The 22,110-nt window shown below is 36.7% G+C and overlaps 1 protein-coding gene across 1 annotated transcript in view; it reads left to right on the forward strand.

Moving 5' to 3' along the window:
* Nucleotides 1-22,110, forward strand: part of LOC126462064 (organic cation transporter protein-like) — a 160,792-nt gene that overhangs the window by 108,283 nt on the left and 30,399 nt on the right. The window contains exons 6-8 of the mRNA XM_050096046.1: nucleotides 638-806; nucleotides 926-1,162; nucleotides 9,694-9,908. Of these exons, the coding sequence (XP_049952003.1) occupies nucleotides 638-806; nucleotides 926-1,162; nucleotides 9,694-9,908 (621 nt within the window). The remainder of the gene's footprint in view (nucleotides 1-637; nucleotides 807-925; nucleotides 1,163-9,693; nucleotides 9,909-22,110) is intronic.

Here is a 22,110-nt window from a genome sequence, read left to right on the forward strand (position 1 = left end):
AAATATATGTGCATACGAATTAGCTTATTTTAAATTGATCTGAACTTGTAAATACTTTGACATGTCCTATATCCTTGTAAAAAGGGATTTACAGATGAACAAAGTACTACTATTTCTACTACTACTAGAATTTTGTTGTTTGAAAATATTCACATTAGATTTGTCTGCTTTAATTGGCAGTTCTCAAGATACAGTACTTTCATTTTCTTGATATGATGTTCAGAATTGGCTCAAAATATCACTCTGAGATTTATTGTGTTGTGGATTAACACAAGGGACTTTTAAACAGATCATATTTTCATCAGATCACACAATTATACTTTTTTATTTTAATAATTTATCCATAATTTCATAAATAGTGTTTTAATAGCTCTGAGAATTTTGTCTCAACGTTTTTGTAACTTTATCATTCTGTTTCCTGCATCATTTTACCAGAAACCTAATTTTCCACTGACAATAGATACTCTTTTCCATTTCTTTCATCAATTTAACTATGAGCTATATTATTCAGTATCTTTCTGTTCAAGTTCTATTCAGAAAAAGACATTTTCTGTTGATTTCTAGATTGACTGATAGTATTATTATTAGTTTTATCTCCATAAATTGTTCAAAAACTTACTCTGCCCATATTTTCTAGCAATGGAAATGGTTGGTACAAGGAAACGCTTATTTGCTGGTGTTGCTTGTCAGTTATTCTTCACCTTTGGTTATGTTATAACTGCACTATTTGCATACCTTATACCAGAGTGGCGATTACTACAAATAGCAATTACAGTGCCATCTCTCATATTCCTAAGCTACTGGTGGTAAGTTGAGTTTATGGTAGTGGTAATCAACATTACCCTTAGATAATGATACATAATAAGGATGGTATCTATTATATGTAAAGAGGAAAGTGCTATAAATCACATTTCTGTTTCTATAGGATTATTCCAGAATCATTTAGATGGTTAACAGCAAATGGTCAACAGGAAGAAGCCCGGAAATATATTTTGAAAGCTGCAAAAGAAAATGGAGTAACTATTCCAGATGATGTGCTGACCAAAGCCATAATGGGAGAAGGTTCAGTTAGGTCAGAAAACAACTCTCAGAAATATTCTATTATTGATATGATGAAGCATAGTAAACTTAGAAGGAGAACACTAAATATTTTCTTTATTTGGTAAGTAATGTTGCATTCAATACACTGGCCTTAAATTTGTATAATGAAATATTTTTTGTATAATTTCAGTTAGATAATTTTACTTATGTGTTTTTGTCTTAGTGATTAATGCTGGATGTATCACATCTGAATTAAACCATGATCTTGTCTTCAGGATATTCATAGTGTATGCTATCTATGAATTTGTTAGTTACTGTACATTAAACCATAATCTTGTCTTCATGGTACCGGTATTCATAGTGTATGCTATCTATGAATTTGTTAGTTACTGTACAATGCTATAATCAATTTTGAGTGCATTTCTTGTACAACTGAGAAGGTATTCCAAATACGTACAGGAGGTATAAATCTCTAGAAAAGTAATTTTATTTCAGTATGAAATATGAAATCTTCTGAAGATCAAAGTCTTTTACTTAGCAGGGTGTGAAAGATCATATGGCTTCCAAAAATGGAAAAAGTCTCCAAATCTTGTAATATGTGGAAAGAGATTCAGATTTTAAGCTGGTTAGTTAACTTTGGAATATCTTCCTCATTTATTATATGTTCATAAGTTTAAAATGTCTCCTCTATACCATAAATTGCAGCGAGCAGTGGAATGTAAAGATGCAAGAGCAGCAGCATCATATTAAATTATACAGTAATGGTTTCAGTTTTTGTATATTAATATTTACATATTTTTGAACTTATGACACTTGACAATATTAATATTTTTGTTTCTCATTCCACTGTTCATAAATTTCATTTGAGTGAATAATAAATTCAAGTCAAGTTAAAGTTTTGTATGATAGATATTCTATCAAACCAGCATGAGTACACGTAATGTAATTTTTATTTCTGCATCTGCATCTAAATTTATACTCTGTAAATCTCTGTGAAATGCATGGCAGAGAGTACTTCTATCATTACAGTTATTAACAACAGTAACAACCAACTTTTGACAAAATAATTTAACCACCAAAATATCAGTTATGATGATTGGGCATAGGTAAAGGGTGTATAATGGCAACACACAGTATACTGTTGAAGAACATGCTCTACAGCATGAAATCATGACCTCGGCGTCTGTTTCACCACACGCACAATCTGGATTCTTTCCATAAACACCAGTTGCTCAGAACTCCACAGGTGGGAACTAGAGCTACAATATGTCCTTGGTTGTCGCCTCCCACCTGCCCTTAATTTATGTTAATTTCTTCCGTCTCAGCATTTCTTCACAGTGACTACTCTTTTCTTCACTCTATTTCAGTTTTCTACATCTTTCATTGTCTTACCTGTCTATTTTTGACCGCCCCTCTAGCACCTCTGTTACATAAAATGGACTTTGCTTTTCACTCTTACGAGGGTTGTTTGAAAAGTTCTCAGAATCACCATGACAGGTCAGCGCTAGCACAACGAGCAGTTCACGTGATATTCATTGGACTGTTGCCTGTAAACAAGTGCACCTCAGTGCTCTTGGAAGAGACCTGTGGTGGTGATGTGGCTCTTTTGTTGTTCCTGCGAAGTGATATGCGAAAATGGCAAAAATTGAGATTCGAGCAGTGATTAAGTACTTCGTAAAGAAAGGTATGAAATCAAACAACATTCATGCCAATTTCCAGAATACACTGGGGGCTCTGCTCCTTCATATTCAACTGTTGCCAATTGGACAAATGAATTGAAGTTTGGTCAGTAGAGCTTAAATGATGATCTGCACAGTGGTTGGACAAAATGTGTCACTACTCCAGAAATCATTGTAAAACTGCACAAAATGGTCATGAAGAATTGCCAATTGAAAGTGTGTGAAATTGCTTATTCTTGCCAGATGTAACCTAAAAGGGTATATCACATTTTAACTGAAGATTTAGAAATGAACAAATTACCTGCAAGATGGGTGTCGTGACTCTTGAGGCTGGATCAAAAATGCATGAGAATGGACATATTGGAACAATGTTTGGCCCATTTTAGGAGAAATGAACAAAACGTTTTGCTCTGGTTTGTGACCACAGATGAACTTGGTTGCACTGCTACACCTCAGAGTCAAATCAGTGGAAACATGCTGATTCTCTGCCACCAATGAAAGCAAAGACAATTCCTTCAGTGGGAAAGGTCATGGCATCATTGTTCTGGGATGTGAAGGGGATTCTGTTTGTTTATTATCTCCCTGCTGGGCAAATAATTACTGGAGAATACTATGCTAACCTCCTGGACAAATTGAAACAAAAGATACATGAAAAAAGGCCAGGTTTAGCAAGGAAGAAAGTAATCTTCCACCAAGACAATGCCCACCCACACATGTGTTGTCGCCCTGTAAAAATTACACAAACTAGGAAATGAATTGTTGTCACTCCCACCCTATTCACCCAATATGGCTCTGTCAGACTTCCATCTCTTCCCAAAACTGCAAATTTTTCTTGGTGGATGAAAATTCACTTCAAACAAAGAACTGATAGCCGGAGTTGACAGCTATTTTGCATGCCTGGAAGAAACTAATTTTTGAGATGGGGTCAAGGCACTGGAACATCACTGGACCAAGTGCTTTAATCTACAAGAAGATTACATTGAAAAATAAAAAAGTTTCAGTGATGTAAGTACTATTTTTCTATTCCGTTCTGAGAACTTTTCAAATCCTGCTCGTATATACACATGTATAATGTTTAAGCAGTAATCTCTGTCTTGCATATTACCCTGTCTTCCACCTTTAAGCTCTCAGGTATTCAAATCTTGTCCAATTCAGTCCCCAACAATCAGTATTTCCTTCTCATCTCATGCGGAGTCTCCCCTGACCGCAGGTCTGGGTGACTTTCCAAAAATCTATCCCTTTTCCTAGACCTCTCCAGTCCTTTTCCTTCTCTCGTCTTTGTTCCCCTTCAACCCTTCTGCCTGAAGAAGGAGCTAGTGGCTCCAAAAACTTGCCTAATTACAACCCTATTTTATGTGTGTGTATTCTGCCACCACCCGGTGAGTAGATTTTTTTATCTATCCAATTAAATTATAACATTAATTAAGGTGTCTTCCCACTTCTTTCATGGATGGGAGTATGAAGGAAGGAATTCTTCCACACTTCTCGAAAAGCTTAAAAAAAGAAAATGGAAAATCTCTACAGGGTAGATATGAAATGAGTTGAAGAGTATCTGTAGCTTCTTCCCTAAAAGATGGCTCTTGAAGTTCTCTAAAAAAGTTCTTGCTACGTGTACAGAGTTTTTCATTGATTATCCACCAGTTAAGAGTTTCAACATTTCTGTTACACCCTCTTACCAGTTATATAAGCCTGTGAACATTTGCACCATGCTTTATATATATATTTAGTGCTCACTTACAAGGCTATGACAAATTGCACCACACTTCATTGTTTATGTTTTATGTCCACCATTAGATGAATCTGGTATGAACCCCATACCCTTAAGCTGTACATGTGTTTCATATGCAGTCTCTTAAATTGCTGTTTCTCATTACCCCATTAGTGAATTTACCTGCAGCTGATTCTACGTGGTTGTCCTGCTTCATGTCTCTATACTGTTGCTTCCAGATATTTTTCTACCTTTATGGCTGTGTATGGGAGAGGATGATTCCTGTTGTACCACATATTAGGGTCTGAAGAACGATTGTTTACTTGCCTCTGTGCACAGTGTAAACTGCCTAACCTTGTCTTTGCATACTCTATTTGAGTGATACATAGTGTATGATGGTATCCAAAAGTTTCCAAAATTTGAATTTTGTATGCAAATGGTCATGAGTGCATTTTACATACATCTTTCTTGTATCAGTAGCTATGAGCTGCGTGGTTTGGTTAGGTGTTGGTGAGCATATTTGTGCAGTAAGCTTGTGGTTTTGTGATAGCTGATCTAAAAGAGCAGAGTGTTTGTATAAAGTTTTGTCTTAAACTAGGGGAACTACTGCAGAAATACACCATATGTTGAAGCAAACTGTTGGAGATCACAATTCATGTCAGACACAGACTTAAAACTCGTATAAACATTTCAAAAATTGGCAAACATTGGCTGAGCTGTCAGCTGCCATCATGCCAGAAAATGTTCTTCAGAACATGAGGGATCTGATTATGCAAGATCATAAATAGACCAATGAAGACCTCTGCAACACTTTGTGGATAAGTTATGGTACATGTGAATGTACTGAACATGAGATGGATTGCAGTGAAGTTTGTGCCATAACTGTTTGCAGTTGATATGAAGTAACATCACTTAGAAGTCTGCAGAGATCTTAAACAATTGGTTCGAGATAATCAAAACTTTCTATCAAAGGTTGTTACTGGTGACAAAAGTTGGATTTATTGCTGTGACTCTCAAACTAAGCAGCAGTCATTGCAGTGGATAGTCCTTCTAACATCTTGTGTGATGGATGACTTAGGAAAAACATCCCCAGAAGTGGTGTGAACTAAACTGGGTATTCCATTGTGACATTGCACAACTGTGTGTAGGCTATATTAACCAGGAAATTTTGATAAAAATCAAGGTGACACTTATTCCCCTCCACCCATACTCACAAAATGTAGCTTCTTGTGACTTCTTCCTTTTCCCTAAGATAAAAATCAAGTTGAAGGGGTGAATATTTGAAGCAGTGGAGGATATTCAAGTGGAGTCACAAGAGTACTAAACATCCTGATAAGCAAAGAATTCCAAGATTAATTTAAAAAGTAACATAAATGTTGTTATCAGTGTATTCACTCCCAAGGGAACTATAAGGCATAGAAATTTTTGTTAGTGTATTTTGTGTTTCCAAATTTTTCATGGTTGAAACCTTGTAAGTATGCTTTTCTGGGACAGTTGACCCCTGTATTTCATCATCTGCCAGTTCAGATTTTTCAGCATTTCTGTGCTGTTCTCCCATTGATCAAACATACCTGTGACCATTTTGCTGGCCTTCTTTGTTCAAATGTGTGTGAAATCTTATGGGACTTAACTGCTAAGGTCATCAGTCCCTAAGCTTACCCACTATTTAACCTAAATTATCCTAAGGACAAACACACACACCCATGCCCGAGGGAGGATTCGAACCTCCGCCGGGACCAGCCGCACAATCCATGACTGCAGCGCCTTAGACCGCTCGGCTGATCCCGCGCGCTGGCCTTCTTTGTACACACTCAGTATCTCCAATTTGTCCTATTTGTGTGGAACCCTCCACACATCTGAGCCATATTCTTTGCTGGTTCACATGGGTGTTTTGTAGGTAAACTTCCTGTAGAGTGATTGCATTTTACCAGTATCCTATCAATGAATCTAAATCTGTCACCAGCTTCATCTGCAACTAAGCATATGTGGTCTTCCCATTCCATATATCTACAAATTGTTACATGCATATATTGGTTTGAATTGAGTAATTCCAACTGTGAATCACTGATATTGTAGTCACAGGTTACTACTATTTTGTGTTTAGAGAACTGCACAATTTTATGTTTGTGAACAGTTAAAGAAGTTGCAAATCTCTGAACCACTTCAAGATCTTACCAAGATATGACTGAAAATTTGTGCAGTTTTTTTCAGGCAGTATTTTATTGTAGATAACCACATCATCTACAAAAATTCTGAAGTTATTATTGCCTTCAAAGCTCTTAAAATACAACAAATACTTGGTTAGATATTCCACTGTGACATATTTTCTTCAGAAGGCACAGATGTGGTGCTGAACTGAAAACTATTTGAACATACAGAAACACTGAATCAACTTGGCTTCTTCTACCAATGGCACCAAGGATAAGTATGTGAAGAGTAAAAATTCAGTTATGGATAATTGGTGTCAGTCAGTCATTCAGATCTTTTCTTGTCCAACATTTTGAACATGATGGTACAGGACTCACAACTGTAGTAATTACTTGGAAATAAATATCAGCAAGAATTGTGATTTTATTTTCTAACACCATAATCAGTTTCAGCCACCAAGGCCAATTACAAGTGATTATCTGAACAATATTGAAAAACAAGGTGCAAATGAAATAAGTCATATGAAAAAGAAAGTAACAACAAATGCTATCAAACTAGACAACATAAATAATGTTGTATAACAGCTCATCCACAATTTAAGAAAGCAATATATATAAAATAAACTTATGAGCCTAACATTATGGAGCTACGCAGACAGGCCAGTGCGATATATAAAAAAGAGAGTTTAAATAGGTGAGGGGCAGGTCACAGGGAGGCCTGTAGGGGGCAGGAAGGTGGACAGCCCTTTCTGCCCTCTACAGAATTGTGGAAGTACACAGTGAGACTGATGAAACACATGAGAAGTGGTGATTCTTAAATAAGATAGGGGCAGGTTACAAGGAGGACATGTAGAGAGCATAAATGTTAGATAATCTTCCATGTCCTCTACAGACCCTCTCTGTAACATGCCCCTTCCTTATGTAAGCACTGACTTTCATGTTTTACCATTCTGTCTGCATACTTTGATGACATCATGTTACATATGTTGATTTCTTAAACTGCGGAAGAGTTGCTGTACAAAATTATTTATTTTACTATGCTGTCTTGCACATCTACATCTACATGTACATAGACACTCTGCAAGCCACTGTACAGTGCGTAGCGAAGGGTACCCTGTAGCACTACTTGTCATTTCCGCTCCTATTCCACTCACAAATAGAACAAAGGGAAAAACAAATGTCTGTACACCTCCATATGGGCCCTAATTTCTAGTATCTGATCTTTGTGATCCTTATGTGCAATATATGTCGGCAACAACAGAATCGTTCGACAGTCAACTTCAAATGCCGGTTCCCTAAATTTTCTCAATAGCGTTTTTGAAAAAGAATGTCGCATTTCCTCCAGGGCATGTTTGAGGGGGCACCTTGGATAAATGTAAGGGTATGGGTTTCAAAAGGCAATAATTATTATAACAGCTGCAGAAGTTTTTGAATGTTCCTCACATATTACATAGATAAACAACAGACAATAGTATAATTAAAAACTCACTAGCTCTTTGACAGTGGTGTATTTTCATCTTATATAAAAAATTAAGTAGAATATTTAAAGTGAATTTGTGAAATAATTTAATGAACCTATCTTTAATCAAATTTATTAATAAAACCTACAGAATTTAACAGGTGAGTAAATGAATGCTGATATGAATTCATTTCAGAAACTCAGGCATTTCTTCCATAGGTCAATAACACGTAATACTATAGAATGCAGAATTTGAGTGTAAAGTGGATAGCCCTAGAGAAAAATAAGAGATTATTACTCCAAGTACTTACTATTTTTTCTTTTAAGGTAATTTAATGTAGTTTTTACAATGCATAATTATGAAGTTCATGAAACACTTTGAAAGATCAGTATAGGTAAATGGCTTAACACATTTTTTTTTAATGTGGTGCCTGCAAAATAGGGAAAACTACTGACTGGGACACACCAGCAGCAGTGAGTGTGCAAAGTGCTTTCTATGACAAGTTTCTTAAACATCACCAATTGATGATAGCATACTGAACTGATACAAGAAATTCAAGTACAGTGGTTAGTTGTGCAATGCAAGACATTTGAGCATGTCAGAACAAACAGTGACCCATGTAAGGGACATGATGTTGTTAAGTCCCACAAAGTCTACTTGTCAAGCTGGTACAGAACTGAACATCCCTCAGCCAACAGTGTGGATAATCTTTCATAAATGATTAAGAGTGAAACTGTACAAATTGCAGCTCCTGCCATGAGCCTTGATGACAAACTATGCCTCTGCAATTCTTCACTGATACGCAGAACCATCTTGAAAAGGATAACTTCACAAGCGTATTAATCTACAGTGACAAAACCACTTTTCATCTTTTCATCTTGTGTGAACATGTCCAGGATTCTGAGAAAGTTAATGTGCTCTGTGTCATGTCCACCAAGACAGTCTATGGGCCCTTCTTTTTTGCCAAGGGAACTGTCAATGGTATCACCTAATGTGACATGCTCCAATTGTGGCTCATGCCAAAAACTTGAAAGTGACAGCAAGTATTTCATCTTTTAGCAAGATGGTGCACTTCCACATTTCTGCAGTTTTGAATGAGATTATGTAACTGAGACATTGCCACAGTGCTGGATAGGCCATGTTGTGACCACCGTGCTGTCACTGCTCAAGTGTCCACCCTGGTTGCTGGTCTTGATGCCTTGTGATTTTCTTTCTTTCTTTCTTCCTTTCTTTGTGTGTGTGTGTGTGTGTGTGTGTGTGTGTGTGTGTGTGTGTGTGTGTGTGTTTTTTTTCCTTCTGGCTATGCATCAAGGATATTGTTAATGTTTCACCTCTACTGCAGAATCTCAAAACCTTGCAGCACCATATTGTAGCAGCTGTTCTTGACATCACTTCTGATATTTTGGGTTGGGTATGAGTAGAACTGGACCCTATGACCTAGGCATATATACAGAATTTCTGAAAGAAATACTGTTAGTTTTAGAATTTAGATCTTAGAAGAAGTGTAGGGAATATATGAGTTTTTAAATCAGTATATTTTAATAATTTTTCAAATACATTTTTACATAAATAATATTCCTCTATTTTCTTTCTATTTTAATAATTTTTCAAATACATTTTTACATAAATAATAATCCTCTATCCTCTTTCTGAAAAAGGTTTGCAAATAATGCAACATATTACGGACTTTCTTGGAATACATCAAATCTTGGAGGCAATGATTACATAAATTTTTTAATAGCTGGTTTTGTGGAAGTGCCAGCATATACTTTCCTTTTATTCTCTCTTAACAAATGGGGGCGAAAGAAAATTCTGTGCTCCTCTATGATAATCGCTGGAGTGTCACTATTTGCTGCAACTGCTGTACCACAAGGTCAGTCAATCATATTTCACTATCTAATGACATACTCCCAAAGTAATTTGTGATTACAATATTTTTGAGCTAATGTGTAAACTGTGGTCTGCTGGATAACTCAAATATATCTACTTAGTTACATTTCCTGATATCCATCCTTTGTAAGAAAATATGCAGCCTTCAGGAATGACTTAAAATATGTTCAATTTACAGCTGCACTCTCAAGGGCCAATGGCACTCTTTTGTGATTTACGAAATGCATGATATTTTTGTTGTGGTTTATCATCATATTAAATAATTTCTGCAGAGGTATTACCAGAAGTAGTTATATCATTAACATTATTACTACTTAAGTGAGCAAAAATTGACAAAATTTCATTTGTTGTATATGGAGTTGAATGTTGAGACAGGGGGTGATGAAACAGCTGAATTAAAGTGACTGAGATGAAATTTTTGAAAGATCATTTGGAATAATTTGGTAATCTGTTACAGAAATGCTGATGTTGTCCAAGAAATTTAAAGTTAAACCACTTCAGAGTAAAATAAAAACGAACACCAGAAAATATCAGCATTTGCAAATGATGGCTGAGTAGACATCATTAGCTGTAGCTGTAAATTAAGGAAGAAACACTTTTTATAATACTGTCATTCTTGAATGGGAGAAGAAGAAAAGGTTTAATAATTCTAACAAAGTAGCTGTTATTGTTATTTTATATCATCTTCGAGCTCAGTACACTAGATGTGTAAATATTATGATATATCATGTCATTGAAAATACATGCTAGATCAAATATCTACATCTTCTACACTCTGCAAAAAACTGTGAAGTGCATGGCTGAGGGTGCATCTCAGTGTACTAGTTATTAGGGGTTTTTCCTGTTCTATTAGTGTATGGGATGTGGGAAGAAAGATCTTTTACATGCCTCCGTGCGTGCTGTATTTAATTTAATCTTGTCCTCACAATTCCTAAGGGAGAGATATAACCTCAGAACAAATATTCCCTTCAGGATGAATTAGATTATGTGAAACCTGAACTAGATAGATTGAAAGAGGAAGAAGACCTTGGGAACTGGGCAAAGGTAACAAGCAATGGGTGAAAGGGGAACAGCTCTTTATATTCTTCAACTGCATTTGAGTTCACAGCATCTAATAAGCTTGACTTGTTACCTAAAGTGGGAGGGGAAGAACCCCATCCAGCTTTAGTCACAGTAGAGTGCAGCAAACTTCTAGCAAAGAAACTAAGTGTAGGGTAAAAAAAAAAAAGAGAGAGAGAGAGAGAGATTAGGAAGAAAACAGTCTTGCTGCTAGGTAGTAGCCACAGGAGGCATGTAGGGCAGGTGGTACAATACAAATTAGGAACAGAATACCAGGTCAGAAGTGTTGTGAAGCCAAGTGATAACCCCAGACAGGTGACAGAGGACACAGGGAATTTTGTTAAGGATTTTTGATAAAGAAGATGAGGTGATCGCGGTAAGTGGACCATGTAATCTTTCCCTCCCCTATATTATTTGTTGATTGCCACTGTCTTTAGGTTAACTCTTTTAATAAGCTTTGGGAGGAGTAAGATTTACAATAAACTTTTTACTTATATTCTTTTCTGGCAGTTGGCTCTAGTTCTTCACGTCTAGGGGCTGATTCTTGAAGCTGACATTTTTGACATTATAGGTTCTCATGCTTCCAATCGACATAATAAATTTGAAATGAGCCTGTGGATTATCAGTGTAATCATCATCGTAATGTGGAAACAGAGAAATTTATCTGACATCCAAAATTATATGACCACTGGCTTTCAGGCCAAGGGTGGAAGCATTTCCAAAATGGCTAGGTTTGTAAAATGTCCATGTGCTGCAGCGGTTAAAGAATACCATGCGTGGCAAAACGATGCTACCCAAAACGAGTGCCGAGACAACCGTGGTGCACGACAGGCTGTAGATGACAAGGATGAACTGTGGCCGCAGAGATTAGTACTACAGATATGCAACTGTTGGGAACTGGCTGCACAGATGGACCAAGGGACTACCAACAGTGTCTCCTCTATTACTGTCCAGCAAATGTTACTGTGTACAGGTCTCCACAGCGTGCGCCAGGTTTACGCACCCACAATGATGGAATTTACACAACAATACCGCAACAGTGCATCCACTGAGGGGTGACAGGTGATCTTTATGAATAATGTCCAAAAGCAAGCGTCCTGCAACAAATGTTGGGAGGCTCCATGCTGGAGAAGGAAGTGTTACATTCTGGGAAATGTTTTGATGGCATTCCCTGGGTGATCTTGTCTTGCTGGTGGACACAGTGGACCAATCAGGTATGCATCTATCCTTGGGGACCATGTCCACCCCTACATGCAGTACCTTTCAGCATATGTTCATTGTTTGAAGAGCACCAAGATGAATTTACCATACTCCCTTGGTGAGATATAACCTCAGAACATATATTCCCTTCAGGATGAATTAGATTATGTGAAACCTGAACTAGATAGATTGAAAGAGGAAGAAGACCTTGGGAACTGGGCAAAGGTAACAAGCAATTGGCGAAAGGGGAACAGCTCTTTATATTCTTCAACTGCATTTGAGCTCACAGCATCTAATAAGCTTGACTTGTTACCTAACGTGGGAGGGGAAGAACCTCATCCAGCTTTAGTCACAGTAGGGTGCAGCAAACTTCTAGCAAAGAAACTAAGTGTAGGGGAAAAAGAGAGAGAGAGAGAGAGAGAGAGAGAGAGAGAGAGAGAGAGAGAGAGAGATTAGGAAGAAAACAGTCTTGCTGCTAGGTAGTAGCCACAGGAGGCATGTAGGGCAGGTGGTACAATACAAATTAGGAACAGAATACCAGGTCAGAAGTGTTGTGAAGCCAAGTGATAACCCCAGACAGGTGACAGAAGACACAGGGAATTTTGTTAAGGATTTTGATAAAGAAGATGAGGTGATCACGGTAAGTGGACCATGTGATCTATCCCTCCCCCACATTATTTGTTGATTGTCACTGTCTTTAGGTTAACTTTTCTAATAAGCTTTGGGAGGAGTAAGATTTACAATAAATGTTTTACTTATCTTCTTTTGTCATAGTTGGCTCCAGTTCTTAATGTCTATGGGCTGATTCTTGAAGCTGGCATTTTTGACATTATAGGTTCTCATGCTTCCAATTGACATAATAAATTTGAAAAGAGCCTGTGGATTATTTTTTGTTTTACTCAAACTTTTATTCTTTCACATTTTTCTACATCACACTGTCTTTACAATTTGAAAATTACAGTGTTCTTCCCAAGAATAAAAACACGTCCGATCACATCAGAGGCATGCCCACTACTACTTCACTCTGCAATACTGACAATATTCCAAAGGGCTTACAGGGTTTCTTCACAAATTACTTTCTATTAATTCATATTATTATTCTATAAATGAATCCCAAAATTAACATAATAAATAGGGTCAAATTTGTGTAAATAATAATAGAAATTTTAAGTGAGCCAAATATTTCACAATTTCAAATGTTTCTAAAAGAAAATAATTTCAAATGTACATTCAGAGCTAGTACATATTGATTGTAATAACGAAAATAAAGTAACTTCTTTACACAGATTTTAGCTTGAATTATAGCACACTGTGTACAAAATCATACGATTTTTTTAGAAAAACAGCCGCAACATTGTTAACCTATTCAAAATTCAAAAAAATATTTTTGGTATTGATTACTTCTGTTGAGGAAAGGTAAGGTAATGCAAGAGGGGGGGGGGGGGGGGGGGTGTTCCTTTACAAGCAGGAAACAGCCTGGTCTAAAGACAGAAATTACAGCATTAGTGGTGACCTGGATGGAATAGTGTGTTGTGGAGTTCCTGCAGTGGCATGACCAGCCTTGGCTTAACACTGCTGTAAGCCCTGTGAACACAGAGCTGGGCAGGCTGCAGCTGACTGAAATATGTTGCTACAACAGGTGGAATATGGGGATGTACTAGACATAGCCTATAAATGAATAAGAGGGGGGAAATAGGTTGGTTGAGCTTCTTGCAGAAAATGTATTGGGGGCCACTCGCATACAAAGCGAGACTCCTGTGGTTATGTACGTCAGAGCGGTACCTTTTTTAGGTTGATCCAGAAATCAAGTACCCCATCATTTTAAAACAACAGAAGAGCCCCCTTAAGATGCTTAAGAATTGACAGAAAAGTAAGGTTAGCTTATTTCATCATAATATTAGACAGTTGAGTAATATGGTAGAAGAGCTTCTTGGCTGTTCGGAAAACTTAGAGAGCTCTGAAAAGAGACATTCTGTGCCTAGCTGAGCACCACATAACCACAGGGTTAGAGAAGTTAAATATAAAGATTACATTCTAGCATCTTACTCATGTAGAAGTAATATGGCGAAAAGTGGAATTATTGCATATATTAAGATAGAACACACTGAAACAAGTAGATTTGAACACACTGAAACAAGTAGATTTTGTAAATAACTTTTAATTTTAAGTGTATACAGATCATCACTGGGAATCTTTGAACTGTTTATGAGGCATGTGGATTCCTTACTATGTTATCCATCACACAGCAGCAAGCAGGCAGTCTATGGTGATTTCAGTGTCAATTTTTAAAGGATTCTGATAGGAAAAATGATCTATAAACCTTATTTGTAACCTACTATTTGGTCTCAGTAATTAACCTTCCAAGATAGGTGGATAAGGATACTAATTGATGATGCTTTCTTTGATGAAGCTTAAACCTGAAAAGTAAGTGTATACCCAGGAACACATACTATCTCTGATTATGATGCACAGTTAGTTAGGATAAATAAGATAGTGCCTTGCAGTACAGACACTCCTCAATGGGAATCACTTAGAATAACTAATGATTTCTGGACAAACATAGTAAGAATAGTCTACAAGAGATGACCTGGGATGAAATTCATATGAACCAAATGCTGACATAAAGTTTCATCTATTCCATGATGAATTCATTTCAGTCTTTGAAAACAGCATTCTGCATGAGATACTCAGAAATTACACTAAACAACCATGTAAAAATGGTGAATCACTATAGGGAAATCGGAAATTTATCTGTTGGCAAGAACAAGTGAAGATTCTGCATAGTTGCAACTACACAATCCATTTAAAATTACTGAGAAATGTTATTAAAAAACCAAGGAACAAGCAAATTATGTCAGAAAGCAATTATTCCAATAACAGACTTTAGACCAAAAGAAATGCAATAAAACAACAGACAGGATGACATGTCACAGAACAGTAAAACATAACCAGTAATTTAAAAAAGGAAGGGCTATAAATCATCAGTCACAGCAGGTATGTTTAATAATCATTTCTTAAATGTTGTATAACAAACAGGGACAAACAGCTCAAAAGAAAAATCAAAAGAATCTGTTCAACAAGCAAGATACATGAAATTCATTCGTATGAATGTCTCAACCACTTCTCATTCTGAATGAAAAAAATTATATATTCTCTCAAAAATAAAAGCTCATCTGGGTTTGATGGTATATCCAGCAGAGTACTAAAGACTTGTTCCCATATAATAAGCAGTTGCATCACTATAATTGGACTTACGAACAATGGCAGTTGACTGAGGGCTTGTTCTGCACACCTACATCACAGATTCTCTGACGGCCAATGTGCGTTAAGGAATGTTCTGAGTGCTCTGCTGTGGACGTCATAGCCAGCATTAAATATGATTGTAGCAAGTTATTTAGTGCATTTTTATTCCATCTGTTGCAAGGTGTCACTGCTGCTGGTGGTGGTAAGCAACAAATTGTGCATAAGCAACAAGAGGCATAACTTGCAGGATACTTGCACATGCATGCATGTACAGCAAATGTTGCTTAAAACTAGCAACAATGCAATCCCTGTCTGTACCTCAACCTGCATGAGCTGCCATTGTTCAGAATTGAAACTATAACTGACTGTATTTTTCCAGACAGATTGAAATATGCCATTGTTGTTTACAGAATGGTGATAGGAGAGATATCAGTAACTATTGAATAACTTTGCTACAACATTATTTTCCACACTTTTTGAGGTCATATATTCTTTGATCATTTTCCTCCTGGGCAACAATAATATCCTTGGTATGTCATAGTTTGGATTTCAGAAGAGTTGCTCAACTGGGAATGCCATTTACACAATCACTCACGAAATCATACAAGCACTAAATAATAAAATAGCACCAGTTGGTACTTTCTGTGACCTATCTAAGGCATTGTGTGACTCACAATATTCTTGTTTTGTGAGCCTGATGATACATTCAACAACTGGATAATGTCATTTCTAACCAAAAGAATGCAGAGAGTTCTACTTAGTAATTCAAACAACTTAGTCCATGAGTGATTCTTCTGATTGGGGAGGAGTCACTTATAGAGTTCCACAAGGCTCAATCTTAGGTCCACTATCCTTTTTCATATCTGTAAATGATCTTTCATCTAATATACAACAAACAGAATTAGTTCTTTTTGTGGGTGACACTAGTATTGTAATCAATCAAACATACATACAGCAACAGAAGAATTGGTAAATAATGTTCTTAAAGGTACTGGTTTTATCAACTGGCTTTCTGCAAACAGTCTCACTCTCAATTTAAAAAATATACAACATATTCAGTTCAGCACACCTAGAGATACACACACCTTTGATAAATGTAACACATGTAGAGGAAGTAGCAAATAGCCTGGAAACTACAAACATTTAAATGCCTGTACTGGTGAGAATTTAAACTTGAAGAAACACATTTTGTAACTCCTAAAACAACTTAGTTCAGCCACATTTGCACTTAGAATCATTGCAAATCTTGGGGAGAGACAAAGTAGTAAGCTGACATACTTTGAATATCTTCAATCAATAATGTCATACGAAATAAAGTTCTGGAGTAACTCATCTTTATGAAAGAAAGTATTCTTTCCTTGAAGACATAGTGTAAGAATAATATGTGGAAATCACACATGATCATCTTGTAGCCATCTGTTTAAGGCTTTGGGCATTCTGACCATTGCTTCATAGTATATGAGGTCTGGTCAAAAAATTCCGGAACATTCAGAATTCCATATCTATGGGGGGGAGGGGGGGGGGCAAAATGTGGTTGGCATCTCAGCACATGCCTTTTTTGCTGTGTAACTGCCAGAAATTTCATTGTTGTATATCTTTTAGTTGTTATATCTGTTAGTAGCAAAAGATTGCATCACACAGTTTGCGAATTTTGAGATGGCAGAGTTAGAGGAGCGATGTGTCTGCTTAAATTGTGCATTAAACTCATCATGAAAACCTTTACAAAGACACACCAAATGATGCAAGAAGCCTGTATGAGTGCTTAAGCCATACTAGGTCTTACAAATGATTCACATGGTTTAAAAATGGGCGGATGGATGGTAAAGATGACCCTCGTTCAAGAAGCCTTTTGTTGTCTGCCAACGATGCTCGTGTCAGGAATGTCAACCACATTGTGCATGCCAACTGAAGACTGACTGTCTGAGAGGTAGCTGAAGAATGTAACATATCAGTTGGATCATGTCATGAAATCCTGACACAGCAACTATGATTGCATCATGTTGCCGCCAAGTTCATATAACAACTCATGAGTCAAGACCAGAAAGACCTTCACCTCGCAATCTGTGAGGAGCTTTTGGGTAGCACAAATGAGAATGAGATATTCCTTAAGAGAATCATAACTGGTGAAGAGACATAGGTCTATGATTATGATATTGAGACCAAGGTTCAGTTTTCACAATGGATCAGGAAAAGTTCTTCAAGACCAAGAAAAGCTCATCAGATCAGGTCAAATGTCAAAGTCATGCAGACTGTTTTCTTTGACTCTGAAGAATGTGCAACAGGGGCTAACTGTTAATCAATGGTACTATTGGGACGTGTTGCAGTGCCTGCAAGAAAATGTGAGAGCAGCATGAAATGTGGCAAGACAATTCACGGCTCTTCATCATGATAATGCACTCACACATTAATCCCTGTTGTAACATAAGTATTGTACCAAAAAAATGACATCACTGTGCTGCCTCATCCTCCATACTCTCCAGACCTGGCCCCTGCAGACATTTTTTTATTTACAAAGATGAAAACCTCATTGATAGGATGAAGATTTGCAACAATAGATGAGATAAAAGAAACTTCGCATGCAGCACTTCTTGTGATCCAGCAAGAGGCATATCAAGATTGCTTCCAGAAGTGGAAACGTTGTTAGGAGTAGTGTATCAATTGTGAAGGAGAGTATTTTGAAGGAGACCATGCACAATAAGTAAAATGTAACCACAGAAAAATTTTGTGGATGAAGTTCTGGAATTTTTTGAATAGACCTCGTATTTATTCCCTCATGAAGTGTGTTGTAAATATTCATAGCAGTTCAAAAGGAACAATGCTGTACACAATTACAATACCAGAAAATGTTACATTCATTACTCCTCATTATGGCAGTCTTTAGAACAAAAAGGGATGCACAATGCTTCCACCAAATTTTTAATTACTTACCCAATCACATAAAGTATCTCACAGAGAGAAAAGTTACATCTGAAAACAAACTGGAAAAGTTTTTCCTACCCAACTCGTATTCCATAGAAGAATTTCTATTTTTGTAATGTGCAAGGTGGGTAGGAGTTGCTAACTCACAACTGTACTTTTAAAAAATTAAGCAATCAGCATGTGACCATATTTACATATGAATGTGTAATTATTCAGGGTAATGTTGGGCAGAAGATTCACAAATAATAAAAAATCACAAATAATCAAGATATTTTCAAACACATCCTTTGTTCAATAGTTTATCTAAGTGCTTTGGATAGGTGCTATATCGCTTTTTTATTTCCTAAAATAGTGCATGACGTTAGTCTGTTTCGGAGAGGAGTTGACAGTTTTTCACACAGCATTTCAAATTTTTCTTGCAGCAGTAATGTCATTTACTGAAATCCACTCTGGCCCATATATCAAGCGTATCAACACATTGCTATGTGGTACAGTGACTGACAAGGTCACTGGCTTCATCCCTACTTTCACATTCACTGTCTTCTTCTTTGCTTTGTTGTGAAGCAGTGGACATAATTTTGGTATTACTCAAGTACTGGAAGCCAGCTTCACACACATCGATCTTCAGCCATTCATTCAAGTTTTTTCATTGACATCTTCAAAACCAATTAAACATGTTGCCAGATTCATTATTTGTGATGTTGTTATTTCTTCATCACTGAAATCTTGAAAAACACCTTCTTCTATATCTGAAAGAATTTTACTCTATTACTGAAATAGTGTGTGTGGCTCAACTTCCTGCCAGGCATCAGAAATCCCATGTATGGCATATAGAATTGTCAATTTTTCTGAATACCAGAAAATCATCCTCACCAATAGCATTCTCAGTAGACAAGCTTGATAGTGCTCTTCTACTGATGCAATTATGCCTTGGTCACTTGGCAAAATAATAGCAATCACATTAGGAGGTAAAAACTTAGTTATAATGAGATGATAATCAGATACGAGAATCCTGTCTTCAGGGTGTGAAGAATGAAAAAATATGGTATCCTATGACTATAATATCAATGTGTCACTATTGGAATTGGCCAACTGTTACAAATACCTAGGTGTAACACTTTGCAGGGATATGAAATGGAATGATCACATAGTTTCAGTTGTGGGTAAAACAGATGGTAGACTTCAGTTTATCGGTAGAATGCTGGGGAAGTGCAATCAATCTACAAAGGAGATTGCTTACAAACCACTCTTGTGATTGGTTCTAGAATATTGCTCAAGTGTGTGGGCCTTGTACCAGATAGGACTAACAGGGAATATTGAATATATACAGAGAAGGGACACATGAATGGTTACAGGTTTGTTTAATCTGTGGAAGAGGGTCACAGAAATACTGAAGGATCTGAACTGAAAGACTCTTGAAGACAGATGTAAACTACTGTATCCTGGGAAGTCTATTAACAAAGATTCAGGAAATGGCTTTACATGATTACTCTAGGGATATACTATAACCCTCTACATATTGCTCATATAGGGATCATGAGGATAAGATTAGAATAATTACAGAATGCACAGAGGCATTCAAGCAATCATTCTTCCTATGCTCCATACGTGAATGGAACAGAAAGACACCCTAATAACTGATGAAATGGGATGTACCCTCTGCTGTGCACCTCACAATCATTTTCAGATGTAGATGTAGATGTAGAGATTATCAAGCAATAGAAAAGCATTCTGTGGAAATCCTTCCACTTCCAGAAATCACTGAACTTGTGGTAGAAAATGTGTGCGAAATCAATTTTCGAAAACTTCACTATCCATCCATGGTCCTTTTTGGTTGTAATAATATACAGGAAGATGTTTAGCTGTGATATCCTTGCATACTTAGTTTTTATCAATCACTATTAGTTTCATTGTGTGGTTCCAAGAAGCATTATTGGTGCTCAGAATTGTAATGAGTTCATTAGATGACTTATATCCAGGAGCACAAAATTTGCTTTTAAAAATAAGTGTTCTGGTTGGCAGACATTTTCATACCGTCTGCATTATAAATTTGATCTGGTGTGAAATTCTCTTCTTCCACAAATTACTGGAACTCTTGCCGGAAGTAATCAGCTGTCACAACATTTCAACTAAGCCACTCTCCTTGCACAGTAAGTTCATAAATCCCATGACATTGCTTGAATCTGGTTAGCCATCCATATGAGACATTAAATTCTCCCTCTAATCCTAGAGACTCATGAAAAAATTTAACTTTTTTGGCACACATCAAGCCAGAAACAATGATACCTTCTGCTTGTTTTTGGCTAAGTCATTGCAAAGGATCAACATCTAATTCATCAGATGTAGATCTTTTCATGTTTCTTTGCAGATGGTCCAACAACCAAAGAAATTAGGATCATCAGTGAACAAAATATCAACACCTTTAGAACAATGTTAAGTAAGGAAACCTGGAATGAAACCCTACAGGCCCAGAGTGTAAATGAAAAATATGATGCATTTATTTCAACAATTAAATACCATTTAATGTAGCATTTCCCAATGTAAAGAGACAAGAAAGGTTGCAATATCAAACACAGTGGATTACCAGTGAAATACTAGAACAGCAAAGGAAGCTGCAGGATCTGAGATGGATGGGCGAAGCTGAAAACTATAAAATGTTAAAAAAAGAAGTATAGAAAAACAATAAGAGAAGCAAAAGCAAGAGCAATTGACACCACCATAACGAACTCAAAAAACAAGGCAAAGGCAGCTTGGAATGCAATTAATGCTGAAAGAAAGGAAAAAGATGGGTCAAACAAAGAAGAAGGTATTAGGTCAATTAAAAATAGACAACACAGTGGTCACAGATGGTATGGAAATAGCAAGCATACTGAATAATAACTATATCAGTGTAGTAGAAAACTTAAAATTGGAAAGAAATAGTCAAAAACAGAAGAGTATTAAGATATCAAAAGGATCATGCAGTACTATGTTCTTAATACCAGTCATGGAAGATGAACTATGGAAAACTATACAGAAACTGAAGTCCAAGAAATCAGCTGGTGATGATGAAATATCAAATCATGTAATAAAGCTGGTAAGTGAGCAGATAATAACACCACTGCTTAACATAGCAAACTGTTCTTTCATAGATGGAATTTTTCCAGAAAAACTGAAGATAATGAAGGTGGTGCCAGTGTACAAGAAAGGGGATAGGGACAACCCCAACAACTACAAACAAGTTTCACTTATATCAGGTTTCTTGAAAATCCTAGAAATGCTTATGTATCCCAGATTAGTTAACTATTTGGACAAACATAACATTCTCATACCCTCACAACATGGTTTCAGGAAGGGTAAATCTACAGAAACAACAATTGCCAGTCTAACAGAATACATTTTACAGCCCTTAGATGAAAAAAAGGTTGTCTCTGTAATGTGTCTGGATCTTTCAAAAGCTTTTGACACCATTGACCATGAAATGCTGATACAAAAATTAGGCAACTATGGCATTCGAGGGCAACCAGGTGAATGGATAAAATCATACTTGCGCAACCACAAGCAGTATGTATCATTGGGAAACTCATACCCGTCAGAAACCAAACCCATCAAATATGGAGTGCCGCAGGGTTCGATAATGGGGCCATTGTTTGTTAATGATATAGGTGTTGAGGAGGAAGAAAAGAAAGTATTGTATGCTGGTGACATGACAATACTAAATACTGACCAAAATATGGAACAGCTTGAGAGAAGAGCATACATATCAGCAAATGTCACAGCTCAAT

Source organism: Schistocerca serialis, chromosome 1 (assembly GCF_023864345.2).
Source record: "Schistocerca serialis cubense isolate TAMUIC-IGC-003099 chromosome 1, iqSchSeri2.2, whole genome shotgun sequence".
NCBI classification, from domain to species: Eukaryota; Metazoa; Arthropoda; class Insecta; order Orthoptera; family Acrididae; genus Schistocerca; species Schistocerca serialis.